Here is a 15,087-nt window from a genome sequence, read left to right on the forward strand (position 1 = left end):
TTGGCAATCTCAATTTTCATCGCGCACATTCATATATGTATGTGTATCAAACAGATGCATATTAAATAGATGAACCGCATGTACACATTAAGTATAGGTATATTTCCGTGCTGTGTATATTAGACTTAATGAAAATATAATTTTGTGCTAGCAAGTGAAAAGGTTTCGAATAAACAAATATGTGTGCAGTACATAGCACGCAAAATTGAAAAGAAATCAAAGCTTATAACAAGCAAATAGTGTTATGTCAGCTGCTCATAATAAATTAATAAATTCGGAGCAATTGAGAATTTCGTGATGTCATCCGTTTTACAACAAATTCCAACGTTTTAAAATTGCTCTATAAATGTTATATGTTGTATAGAAGTTTATAATAAAGAATAAGATTTTATAATAAAAAACCAAATATAAAATCGCGTACAAAGAAAATAATCTTATTTGTGAGAAATTTAACATGTACTTTAATAAAGAAAAAACTAAAGATTTCTGAAAGATATAACGTAAGATCATTTATCTCTTTTGCACAAAAATTGATTCATTGATTTATAGTTAATTATAAATGTATCATTACGTAAACAGTCAGATCGAAATATTTCTTATTCAGATTAATGAACACACGAAACGAAAACAGTATCGTCTGCAAAATATGTATCGATCTAACAAAATAATCTGAGAAACTCGGCTATATTTGTGAAGAAACACAGGTAGTATTTCAATTGTATATGAAGAGTACGTGCGTGATTATCTTTCATCCATACTATTGTAACTTTTAAAAATTCTAAACTTCGTATTTCATATATCGAAATGTCAATATAATTTTATACATTTTTCCCGAAATTATATTATCCAAATTATTTTTAAAATCATAAACAATTACATAACTGCATATAACAATTATATAACAGAAAACATGTCAAAACAGTTGAGAACAGATTTTTAAAACTGTTGTCAAATATATTTAACCATCTTAAATAACATTGTTACATCGCAATGTAAAATATAAAAATCACGATATCGTCAATTAAATAATGCTTTATAGATATTACTATAACCTACGTGAAATGTTTAAATGCCAAATAAATCTTGCGCATCAACGAGAGCGCATTGAAGAAATATTCGTAGAGAAATCATAACTCCGTGACGATATGACGCGACGCGACCCTATCGATTGAGAAAATGTTACTGTCGCTGTGAATAACAACAGCTGACTCAATATAAACACAGAGTAATCATGTGTTTCAATTTAATCCGTAAGGAAAGTTGTGCAGAGATACGAAAGTATTTTCTTACCTATCAATTTACTTCGTATTTGTATTCACAGATCATATGGTTAATTCACGCTACTTATACTAATCATGTAATAACTAGGTACTTGGATGATATTTTAAAGACTACATAAAAAATGTATGAATGTAAATGTCAATTTTACTTACTCCTCAGAAAGATTATTTCCTCCGTGTCTTTTTTCTGCTCATTTGTGTTTAGCTCATTTGTCTTTAGCTCATTTGTCCTTCTTCGCTTATTTGACTTTGGTTTCTCAGATAAAAAGAAAGATGCTGCTTCTTTTCTTTCCTCCGCTTTCTTTTTATCGACTTGAAATTTTGTTATTGGTTTATTTTTTATTGGAACATCTTCCTGGAAAAAAAATCGACTATAATAACATAATAAAAATATTATAGGAAATATATATGTACATCACAATCGCATCATCGAATTTAATACTCATTTATAATTTTTCGTATAATATATGTCAGCTGTATTATTATCAACGCGATAATTAATTTTAAACATTAAAGATCGTATATGCACATACGTGAATAAATATTTTGATGATATTGAATTTGTATTCGCATATTTATTCTATTTAACTCTATATAGTGCATTTTCAAAGATTTTTTTTAAAATCAATACAAATAAAAAAATTACTAAACCTATAATCTATTTTATAAAAATATACAAAATAATGTTTTTAAAGAAATAAGTTTAAACCATCAATTAAAAAATGATCTTTCATAAACCTCGATTAACTTCGTTTAAATACTGAGTAATATTTTGCAACTACAATAATTATATACAAAATTTCCAATCGAATTATATGGAAAAACAAAAAAAAGAACTAACCGGTATATTATATTGCTTCTTCAGATCTTTTAGTTTTTTTTCCAATTGACGATTCGTCATCGCTCTGGACTTTCTTGTCTCTTCTGCCGAAGTCATTTGTTCATTTCGCGCTCTCGTGCAGAGTTTACATGTGCAATACTGGCCTTCACAGTTGGTCTTGTGACCAAGAATGTACAATGATTTTCTATTATGATTTTTGCAAAATCTGCAAAGTGGTATCCGTGTTTTCCCCCCTTTGTCTGTGAGTTTGCTGACCAAAATTTTAAGCGACTCTTCTATTGATAACTTCTTGACCATCTTCTTCCTCGAAGATTTAGGTGAGTTTTCTATTGATGACTGGTCAAATCCACTATCTTCACTATTCATGGCGTTCGTAAAATTTTATTACTAATACAGGAAAAGCGCTGATATCTTCTGTTTCTTTCTTAAGACAAGAAGAAATGACCAAATCTTTTGGCGATGTTGAAGAAATCGATTCGGATAACTACCTATGAAATAAGGGCAATTGTCTGTTATTTTCGCGTCAAATTGTAGTTTGTAAAATGTATTTTTCATATTTAAAATCTTTATATTTCTATTTTCTGAAATAGCAATAGCATAAGTTGATCATTTAGATGTTAAAAAAATTAAAATTAAAAAATAGTTAAATTATGACTATGATCTAAGAAGCAAAATATAAAGAAAAAAGAAAGGTTATCAAACATTTTCGTTAATTAAAACAATTATTTATAATTCTGAGTTTATTTCAATGAACAAATTTAATTTATTGTATTTGACGTTTCAATACTTTACATTAAAGAGTATATAAATTAAATTCATTAATTTGTTAGAATGACACTGAATTCACACAAAAAATAATTTTTATACAGTAATATTAGCCGTATTTTTTCGAACCGAGTATAGTTTAGCATTTATCCTATTGCTCGATACGCAATATCAATTATCAAACTGTATCTCGCCTGTGTAGATTATTCATGATGGATCAATACAATGTAATTTCGCCATCCATCTTTTTATGATGATCGATTTAAGAATCGTAAAATAAGCTGATACATTCGCGATCGGTCTATGTCATTACAAACACCACTAGAAGAATAAAGAAATACTTCATATTTACCTCGGTTTGAATAACAAGGTTGTCTGCCTTGACAAGGACAAAAAAAAGAATTTTTAATCGACTGAAATAATCAACGTCATAGTGTGACAGCTTGTATCCATTTTTACATTGGTTCGATACAAAATAATGCACATAAATTAGTATACCTATTCGCGATTTTTAAGCGTATTCGTTAATATTAGATAGGTAAATAAATATTAGCATTATTCGTAAGGTTTTTATTAACACACATCAATTAAAATTTTTTTATCGAATAAATATTATCATCGCATATGAGATAATCTTAAAATGTAAATAGCCAAGTGTATATGATAAAATAATCAAAATGTTTCGAAAATAATGTAAATTATGTAAATTAGAAAAAGCAAATATTTTTTATTAATATCGTTACTGCAAATGTTACATTAAATAATAAATGGAAAAAAATATATCTAATATTAACTAAAATTGTCAAAAAATGTGATATTTAAAACTACGTTGTGTTTATTATAAAACAAATGTAATAATATTTTAAGATCACTAACGGTTATTCGTATATCTATGTTTAGATAAAAGATATTTGAGAGCTTGAAATAAGATAATGGATAAACTACATCTACAAAAATTATGATAAATTCTGACATGGCTAAAGCCACTGTGAAGGACACAAGAGTCACGATCTCGCTAAGGTAAAGATAAATTTCTATACTGACGCCGCCACAGATGGTCAAGGCAGGTAAAAGATACGACACATAAGAAACCTTTCTCATTAAATACTCAAGACTTGTCTAACAGCAAAGGATCACAAATTACATATGAGAATAACAATTTTATAAAAAATGTTATGTAAATCTCACTATTTTTATATTAATAATTTCATTATTTATACTTTTTTTTAAATATCTTTTCAAATATATTCAATCATCTTTTAAAATATATATTAATATCATCCAGAGTAAAGTAAAATTTAGAAATAGATGTACATATGTTTTATTATTAGTAAAAATAATATATAGTATAAGAAAATGTCAATTAACTGCTATTCATTCAATTAATAATTGCCGAATAATTTAAATTGTGTAAATATATTTATTCTACAAGAATTGCCAATGTCAGGTAAGCTAGAGTAAATAAAAAATATTTATATTTGCTCTTTCAATTATCCGGAAAATTTTTAAATTCCATAATTCACATTCTTTCTAATTGTGTTAAACATAAAACTTAAAACATAAAATAATCCAAAAACATAGATTAAATATTATCAGAAATTGTGTGCAGTGTAAGTAACATAAATGTAATTTTTGCAAAGTTTTATGAAAAAAGTTTGCACGAAAAATATACATCGCATTTAAATATCGATTCATGTTTTGCACAAATTCGAATTACACGATGTATTTTTTGGTGGAATTAATGAACTGAAATGGAACTAATGCAATCAAAGTTTAAACTATAAGCGAAACTCGCGAGGTAAAACTTAATAATGAATAAAGTCTCGATTAAAAAAAAAATAAGATTGGTGTAAAAGATAAATTCATCAAGAAAATTATAAAAATAGAAATAAAAACGATTTAATTAAGTTAATTAAATTTGATCTACTTTTAATTAATATGTAATAGATAATCTACTATTAGAAATGCATGCTAAAGTTTATCCACGAATGTAAGTATGCATGTTGCAAAATGCATTTGTTTTAAGTAAAATCGTAGAGTATAACCAAGTATTATGATTTTTAATCAAGCACGGGTTCTGAGAAATATTCTCATCACTATCAAAGTTTCTCAAACATACTACACTTCTCAGAATCAAAGGAAAATGTAATTCATGAGATATAACACTATAGTTATCAAGAAAAAACAAAACAATTACAACACAAAAGTTAAACGAACAAAAACAATTATACACAAATTTATTATGTCATGTATCGTGTGATTTGGTGGATGTGTGTATATGTGTGTGCGTGTATAATTGTCATAAAAATTTTAAATATAGATAAAGAAATTCGCAAATGTTATTTCTTAGTATTCCTAATTAAGGAATAACTTCGGTATATATGCAATCGCTTCAAAATCTAGAATGCGCAACATTATTACAATTACATACCTATTATGAATTTTTAATAACGCGTTATACATTTAATTGAATTAGTAAACACGTGAGAATAGATACCATAGTAATTTCCTATATAACTTTTAATCATTTTTGCTTGAATAAATAACTTTTTTAAGGACAGGAACATTAAAAAATTAGTAAATTTCAACGCTATAAAATGTAAAAAGTCAACAATGATGTGAGTTTTGTATGGCATAAATAGCATTAGCAGTGATCGTTGCTTTCGTTCGTGATAATAATGTCAGAGGTTTAAATGCGCATGCGTGATACGAGTATTGTCACGTAATTCACGATATTTTCCGTGATAACTGACAAGCCGATTTACCAGATTATTCCTCAGATCAACTGTGATGCGTAAGAAAATTATTATTTATCAAAAATCGTGTAATATAAGTTAATCTAAAATATTATCTCATTCCCTTACGCAAATCTATGATGATAATATGAAATTATATTCGCGCAATCAATTACATAATTATCTAATCTTATTTGTGGTTTAAAAAAATTATCTTGTGATTTCTATTCAATTAATTTAATCTGTTTTTTACTTTATTTTTAATCTGATTAATCTGTTTTTTTTTTTTAATTAATTTTTTGCGAAGATTAATGAGTTAATTGATCACTCTAATATTGCAAATATCGCAAGAAGTTTTATCAACATTTTATTTAAAGAAATGCATAATTGAAATATATCTATAAATAACAATATAATAGAGATGTAGAGAGAGAAAATCGAAAATAAAATCACAGATAGAAATCTCAAAGTGTTTACGAAGGTAGAGCCGACTGTAAGCCAATTACGCATAAATTCGTGCTGTGCACACGAGAAAGGCTTGGAATAAATCGCATATACATATACATGTGCGCTGCGTCTCGATGTTATCGCGATGAAATCGCCGCGAACGCGATTCTCGCGAATAGATCTTGGCAGTGCGAAACGCGAACCGCGAAACGTAGTAGAAGAAGCGAATACATATTCGCCGCTTAGTTACATTGTGTGTACCTCGTTTACGCAATTTTTTAACTGACAACATCCTGGCACGTCTTGACAAATTCCATCAATTGCGAAGTACAGTCATTCATAAAAGTGTCCGGTCGTTCACGAAAAAACACAAAAATGCGTACATGTACATATTTTTAAAACAATTTTAACAATTTAGTATATATATACACGCATTTTCGTATTGCTTTTATTTTTCATAATTATTTTATATTTTTATTAAACATAAATTTTATATTCTTTGTAATAATGCAAGAAATAATAGATTAATTTAAATATACATTTTAGAGAAAAAATGTAATTATTGAAGTTATTATTAAAAGTATATTTCTTGTGTTATTCACATATGCTTGTCCAAATACTTTCGTGAATGACTGTATCAAAACAAACTACCTAATCAGACTTGTTAGATTTCTTTTTGACCTTCTTTAATGTGTTACCTGTCACACTACGTCATTTGCATGTCTCGATCCTGATCTACAACTTTATTGTAACATTTCTAATTCTTTCATTCAAGCATTCGATAAACATTACTATTATAATTATTATTATTATTTACAAATTGTAGTTGTCTATTTAATTTTTTATTATTTTGCACAGCACAAATTAATCTTATATTTTAAAATTTTTAATTTAATATTTCGATAGATTATAAAACATGAAAGTATACATTCTATAAAAAATATTTCAGTTGAAATAAAAATATCTATACACAGGCGAGATAAAGGCGTTTGCCTAAGATTGGATATACAGATAAAATGGCAAACTAGATGTAGCTCTATTAAAAGATAGCATACATTTTTAGAACAATTTTCTCATTACGTCCAATAAAGTTAAGTGGCTGATCTATCCTCAGATACTTCTCTTGCATCGATAAGAAGATTGGTAGGCAAGTGATAATAAGAGATTGTATGGAATCGATTAAATCTCATTATGCGACTTGTCCAAGATACAATCGCAAGTTTTTAAGGAATAAAAGCATGAAAATAACATAAAACAAATTCGTGCAAACATTCTAAAAACTTTGTCCTTATTGCAAATGAATAATCGAAAGTTATATATCATTAAGTCGACAGTGCGCGTTCCGCGATACGTAAAATTCGCATTGTAAAAATTGCGTGAATCTTTCAAGATTGGAAGTTGATTCAAATAGATTCAGAATGGATATTTTATTTTGATTTATGCGAACTTGCACTATACGCTCCTCTATTATATAATTCTTATATAATTAATATTTGGCGTGCATAAATGAAATAACAAGAATTACAAAAACTGACATACAGAATGCCTTTGTTTCTTTCTTTTGTTATACAGGATAAAAAGAATTATGTAGAGAAAAAAAAATATAATTTAAAAAGCATAAATTGAAATAAACTCAGAATATAATTTTTCTCAGAATATATTGTTTTCAACATATGTTGCATCAATAAATAATTAATATTCTGTTTCAATTGCTTCAAGAGCCTCTCAGCTCAAGTATTGTATTGTGAATAATATATATACATATATGCTAAAATATTTACTTTTCTAATAATATTTACAAATTATGAAAGAGTAGTCGGACGCAAAGTTAATATTTGGAATTATTAATGCATACTTTGATCAAAATTATTCGGAAGCAGATCACCTTCAATATATATCAAACAATTTTCCTCGGTATAATCAATAATATTCAATGAAAGTGTGTTTTTACATTTGTTTCTACCACTTATGCTTTACTTATTATTCATTTCTAGACGTTATTTGTACAGTTTTACCGAGAAAAAAAACGCGCGCGACTATTGCAACAATAACAAGAAGACAATAATAGAATTCTTCGCGATGTTGAATTACCTTGTATTTTATTTCTCTCTTTTCGCGGTCAATGGCTATTTCCGTGTAACGAACGCTTCGTGGACGATAAATTGGCAGTCGTGCGAGGGTTCACTAGTTTTCTCAACACACGCGAACACTGTATCTAACAATCACGCGAGATCCGCCGACGCGGCACACTCGAGATTGAGAAACGCGTATGAAACGTAATTTATTCGCGCGATTCACCGGTTCCGGTCAAAATATGCCGACGTAACTGACTTAAGTTTGCCGCACGTGCGCACTCTCATCAACGACGCGCGATAGCTGCAGATTATTATTGCGATGCGCACACTCCGACGAACGTAAATTACGTATTGCATGCATGCAATTAAACACACAGGTGAAACGTTATACAGGAAGTTTCCGCCTCCGGAAATGCGATATTCCTTTCTCCGCCACTTTTCTCTCCTCGTCTTTTTTTTTTTTTACCTCTCTCCCTTGTGTCCGTTTTTATATATCCACGTACGGATATATCTTTCTCAGTCTTTATTAGTCTGTCTCCTCGATAATAAGCAGTTCGACTTTTTCTCAACGATACACGGATATATAGCGATGATACGTTTCGAAGAACGGTAGCGCGACAAGACACGACGAGAGCGATAAAGGAGCCGCCAAAGAAACACTTACCGCACACGCGCACTTCGTCTCAAGGTCTCGTTCTTTACACACACATACACACACACAGTCCTTTTGTTATTTCTCGAATATTCACTTTCTTCTTTCTCGTCAATGATTACTTTGAACACACTAGCTCGATTCTAAATCCTTCGATCGAGAAAATCTCATCGATGACCCTCAGTCGTTCGCGAATTATTGACTGGTACGCGAAGCAAGATGCAAGAAACGGCGAAGCAAACCTAACCGAGACACTGTCGGAAGCCACTAAGTACGCTCGATCCACACCTGTAGTCCGTAACTCACTGAGAGTACCGGTAGTGGTAGCGGCGGCAAAATACACGCTGGCCGCGGAGTGGGGACATTCGGCTGGCAGAGTGAGGGAACACGTCGCGGCGATTATTCCCCCGGTGATGCACGGGTAGAGAGGCAAGGGGACAGTGCCTTGTGCGCCAGTGTAGGATACACTTCTGTAGTCGGTTTTCTAAACGAAATGTCGAGATTTTACGATTGAATCCATCGATCGACAGATCGTTAAATCTGTCGCATAGATTATATAATATTGCGGCTACGTGCACGACACACGCTGTCAAACGACACTTGACATTCTTTCGCATTTTTATTCTGCTATTATATTTAAAAAATAAATAAAAGTAAAATAGTATAAGACTTCAAATAAAAAGATACTACTAAAAATTTCAAGAATAGAATTTCTGTAGTACTTGTAATGTGCAGAAAACAATTTAGAGATTAATTTAATGCAAAAATATTTATTAGAGATAGCATAATGACAAAAAGTATGTATATGTGTAAAGCAATAATTTCTTACATAATATTTGCAGAGGAGAGACATATGTTCTGGCAATAAAATTAAAAAATACAAAACTTTTTACTCCCTGCTCAATTATATTGAAGACGCGATAAAAAAATTGCGATTTTTTTTATTTTTCTGTTAAATAACATCCATTGTGCATGTACATTTCGTTGTAATATGTTAATTATATTTAGTAATTATTTTTCTAAGATTCTTTTTTTGGACATATCGATAAAAGAGCAGATAATCGCAATATATTCATTATTTTTTTCTTTAAATTTTTTTCTAAACAACTGAAAAATATATGACAATATATTACATACATATGTAAAATATGTTTATAAGTATGGAAATATCTCGATGTATATAATTTCATATCGATATCTTTGATCGACACATTTTACTGTATTATTCTGTTCTTAAGAAAATATCCATGTTTTAAAATTCGAAAATTCAGACAACATTAGTGTCAAATATTTCTTCGCATTTACAGATGAGTGCGTAATATTGCGTCAGCAGTCGACACAGCAGCGAATGATTGGTATCTTAACTTTGTGACTGTATGGCTATTCCATAAGTCAATGCTTCATTAATTAAATAAACGCAAAAATGGAATACGAAAATGTCAAAGAATCTAAAAGATTGCAACAAATATATATATATATATATATATATTTGTTGCAATCTTTTAGATCCTTTGACATTTTCGTATTCCATTTTTGCGTTTATTTAATTAATGAAGCATTGACCTATGGAATAGCCATACAGTCACAAAGTTAAGATACCAATCATTCGCATTGTGATATATATATATATATATATATATATATATATATATATAGAGAGAGAGAGAGAGAGAGAGAGAGAAAATAAAAAAATATACAAAGCTATATATTTTATTATTCCTTACAGCCTCAGATTTCTTGTCCTCGGCAAGCTCAATGCGACGTATTTCAAATCGTCGTATAATGCATTAACAATAAGTATCGCGTATGCAAACAATGCAATCTAAATAACTGAAGACGGAGGGAAGGCGTACTGAGATAGATAGGAAATAAAGCTCAACTGAAAAAAAAAGTGTATATGTGTATGTAGCTTTCGCATAGAAACAACTTACGATCGTAAAACGAAACTAGTCGCGGAGAAAAATTCAATATCTGTATAGGTATACCTGTTTTTATGTTAATATTCTTGACATGCATGAATATCTTACACACACACGTTCTATATATACCCAATAGGATTCTTTTTATCCAACCACACAAAGAGACCAACATTATTGTAGTTGAATGAAAAGATGAACACATGACAAAAAAAAAAAAAAAAATCCCACATGGGTACTCGTATGTTGAATTATGACTATTGATTTTTTTAACGGTTATACGATTATTTAATTATTTACTAATAATGATTTTGCTTCACGTATCTTTTGTGTGTAATGTTGCTAATTAAATAATATTACACATATTCAAGAATTGCTCTGTACATACAGTCAAGTAAAATGTCGAATAACATCAAATGTTCAAAAGAACGTTATCACAATGCGAAACACATTTTTCTTTTTCTCGTTTGATTTAACATATTTATGTTCTGCCTTATCACAAAAGTTTGGTATTCAAAATTGATTATTTCTTTGACAAGAAACTTATACGTACATATAATTGAGCAATATAGACTTATATTTTACAAACATTGTAAATTCACGAAATATAAATGTTTATAGCGTTTATAGCTTAAAATAATAAAATATTTATTTTTTTGTAAAGATCGGTCGCGGAATAGAAATGTTTTCATCTACAATTAGAACTTTTAAAATCTTATTTTAAAGTATTATATCGGGAATAAGAACAGATCGTAAATTCAGTTTTATTCTTCGTATACATTATGTATAGTATTATAAAATAGTCAGAAGCTTTTAAAACATTAAATACTTGGCATCAAATTCAATAATAAAATCAAAATTCTTATCTTATTAGAGTGCTTTTGTACTCTTTTCGAAATATATACATAAAATAATATATATGTGTTTTTATCGTTCTTAAAAAATTTATATATATATATATATATATATATATATGTATATGTTGCTGAATTTTTACATCTCGAGCAATTAAGATAGTGATGAAATTATGTCATAGTTTATAGATTTTGTATCTTACAGTACTTGTATGCACGCGCAGTTATATGTTTTATAGATATTTTAATAGAAGGATACTATATAATAATCAAGACATTTTTTTAATGCTGTCTACCTGTTTTTTTAGCATTTTTTTGTACATGTGTAACAAATAATCTTTGGAGCGTAAAACTTAAATAATACTTGTCTCAAGAGCTATCTGTTTTGCAATATAATATATATAACTCAATTGATCCGTATGAAACATGTGTGCTGCTGAGTAATAAATAATGCAATTTTTTAAACTATTTCTTATATTCACTGCGTTTAATAATTTTATATTTCTTATATGCAAAATGCAAACTATATATTTCTGTTCTCTATTATAAATATTTACGGTGCATTTTACTGATTCTTAACTTTAAAGTCTATGATATAATCTTTTTTTTTATTTATTGGGATTGCATATCATCATTCGCAAGCTGTGGTAATCTAAAAAATTTTATGAAATCTCAATTCTACCACTAAAAGCTTGAAACGCTCGATGGCGACAGTTTGTCACGAAAGGTATGCAGCGTAATTTTTAATAACAGCTTTACACAGCACGACAGCGTATGTTGCGTGACGGACGAAATATTAGATTCGTAATAAGTTAAGTTTCGTATGTAAGGAACGGGTAACAAGAGCAAATCGCGATAAAAGACATCGAATCGTACACACGCTACTCGAGTGTCAAGTATGAAGGTGGAGTTCTTGATAGGGCTCTTGAAAAAATATTCTGCGTCCATAACGATGGCACAGCGCATTTCACGTGATAGAATAGCGACAAGGCAGTCAAAAAGGAGAACGTCAAATTGTGATTGGCCGGAGACAGAATCGCTCCGATAAGAAATCGTACGCGCGCGACATATCACGGGATTCGCTCGAGCCGAATTCAATTTAAGATGCATATACGAGTAAGGTTTATAATAAGAGAGAGAGAGAGAGAGAGAGAGAGAGAAAGAAAGAGAAAAAGAGACAGCGATGGTGCAACGAAACATGTTCGATTGTCGTTGCGAATAGTAAAATCTCATCGTAAATCGCATGTAGAAGAGATCAATGAAAATCCGTAATTGACCATCGACCAGTTTTGTGATACACTTGTACCGTATACCTGCTTTCGAATTGTATAGTGTGCATACTGGTTTTTTTGCATTTTTATACACTCGTGATGTTCCTCTCAAGAACTTTCTCTCAATTCTCAGTTCGGTAAAACAAAATGCGCGCTGAAACTGTCGAACAAATTCGTATGTAGATATTTTTATCTCTCATAAAAATATCTCATCGTTATCGATTTATATTTTGAAGAATATTTTGTATGACATATGCATAAATTTACATCAAATGAGAAGCGTTTGGCACTGTGCATTGCAAATCAATGAATAAGTTGCTTTATTTAGTCGAATTTTTTTACATTGTCAAATGTAAAAGTCAAATATATGTATATGCTTACATATATTATGTTAACTATATTTTTATTTATTACTTTTTACAAATTACTGTTATATTTTAGAAAATGTTATATTGTAGAAAAGCATTTAAATCTCGTCAAAAATGTACTCTTGTATATTTTTATGAATAAAAACACGAAGTTTCAAAAAATTTCTTGACATAAATAATTTGTTGCTTGTCTGTTAAAAAATTCATTAATTTGTTTTCGATAAATCAGCTGCTCTTTCTCAACGTGCAATAAATCTAAAATTAATAATTTTATGGACATAATGCGAGAACGTTTATAAGACGTCCTTTTATGATTCAGCAAAAAAATTGCATTAAACATTGATGATAAAAAACGCAATTATCTATATGCAATCTTTAAATATAATATACATATATAAGAAGACTTAATTATTCCTTACATTAAATTCTCTATATATAATAAGTTTCTCACAGTACACCTGCGCTAAACATTTTTTGCAAACGTTTCTCGACGACCATTTTTTTATTGGCGCTTAATTAAAAGCAGGATCCCTTTTATGTGTGACTAATTGATGGGATCCGACCAAGATATCTCGGGCAAAATGATTCTCTCTTGAAAAACGATCTTTGGTAGAGTTAATGTGGAGAACGCGGACACGCTTATCAGCCACTCGGAGCTCGGAATTGTCGATAGCCACCGCGAAATGGAGACTCGCGAGTAATTAGATTCTCTCGAAAGATTACGTGGTAGCGGATGAAAATGATCGGCCTTTTCGCAAACTGCATCGACATTAATACAGATCCCATTAATATTAATATCATCCGGATCGTTTTGGACGGGCTCGGTGTATTATACATACTCGATCTTCGATTGCACTATCGAGTATTTTATCGTGCACAGCCATAAGAATTATTTCTGAGATGCGCGGTCTCTGTTTCCAGTCCGAGAGTGTACCCTGATATCATTCGACTGATCGATGAAAGCGCAAAATGCGTATTATATTGACGATATGTAATTACTAGAATTGTTGCTTCGTTTGAGACTACGTCCCTCATGTGAACGGTACCTAACTTCGTGCATGGTAATCAAAATCGCCGATGGTTTAATTCGTCGCCTTGGGCAATTGGCTGTCCTACCCCGTCGGTTAAACGTGCTATTATTTTCATGAAATTCATGAGAATTTTAAACATGTTACGTATAGAGACGACAGAAGATGTGTTGGAAGTATTCCGGTCAAAACAAGAGTCAATGTTGCACTGCAAGTGTGTGTGTGTGTGTGTGTGTGTGTGTGTGTGTGTGTGAGTGTGAGTGTGTATGCGACTCTATTTATATATTCCATTATAATTTCTTGCAGTCGATGACTTTGATATTATTTGCTTTATAAACGTAGATATTTGAGAATCGCCAGACAGAATTTAAAAAAGTAAAACTCTTCTCTCGACCGTACTGGCAAATATTATTTATTAAATCACAACGTTTCGACGCTTCTTTGAGTCCTTATCAAGTGATCTAGATATACATAGAGAAGAAATACAGTACAGAGATTAATACAATAAAAAAATTACTTTACTTAACAATATTACAAAATAATAAAAAAAAGCGAAACATACTTGTAAAAATAAAAATAAAATTATAATTTTAAGATGTCAAGAACGAATATAGTGTCGGTTTGACAACACGTCAAGACTTTTAGACGAGTTATGAGAGACTAAACGACCTTTATTATTTTGTCGTAGATATTACTTAAATTGTCGGTATCCTTTTGTAAGTTAATAGCGTTTATTATTTTTCTTAATAAAAACATTTCAGCGATTTCTCTTTTTCTTACGTGTTTTTCACTGTGCAAAATAACCGGCGAAGTCCAGTCAAAATCGTGATCGAATTCAATTTTATATTTGCTGAT

At 29.9% G+C, this 15,087-nt stretch overlaps 1 protein-coding gene across 2 annotated transcripts in view; it reads right to left on the bottom strand.

Annotated features, from left to right (window-relative positions):
- LOC114942848 (uncharacterized) overlaps positions 1-9,111 on the bottom strand; it is a 58,548-nt gene extending 49,437 nt beyond the window's left edge. For both annotated transcript variants that reach the window (XM_029318302.2, XM_085482011.1), the window contains exons 1-3: positions 8,160-9,111; positions 2,122-2,609; positions 1,434-1,635 (exon numbers count right to left, since the gene is read on the bottom strand). In XM_029318302.2, coding sequence (XP_029174135.2) covers positions 1,434-1,635; positions 2,122-2,487 — 568 coding nt within the window. In that variant the 5' untranslated portion in view covers positions 2,488-2,609; positions 8,160-9,111. The remainder of the gene's footprint in view (positions 1-1,433; positions 1,636-2,121; positions 2,610-8,159) is intronic.
- Between the last annotated feature and the right edge of the window lie 5,976 nt (positions 9,112-15,087).

Source organism: Nylanderia fulva, unplaced genomic scaffold, assembly GCF_048542155.1.
Source record: "Nylanderia fulva isolate GAGA-0341 unplaced genomic scaffold, ASM4854215v1 Scaffold2, whole genome shotgun sequence".
NCBI lineage: Eukaryota > Metazoa > Arthropoda > Insecta > Hymenoptera > Formicidae > Nylanderia > Nylanderia fulva.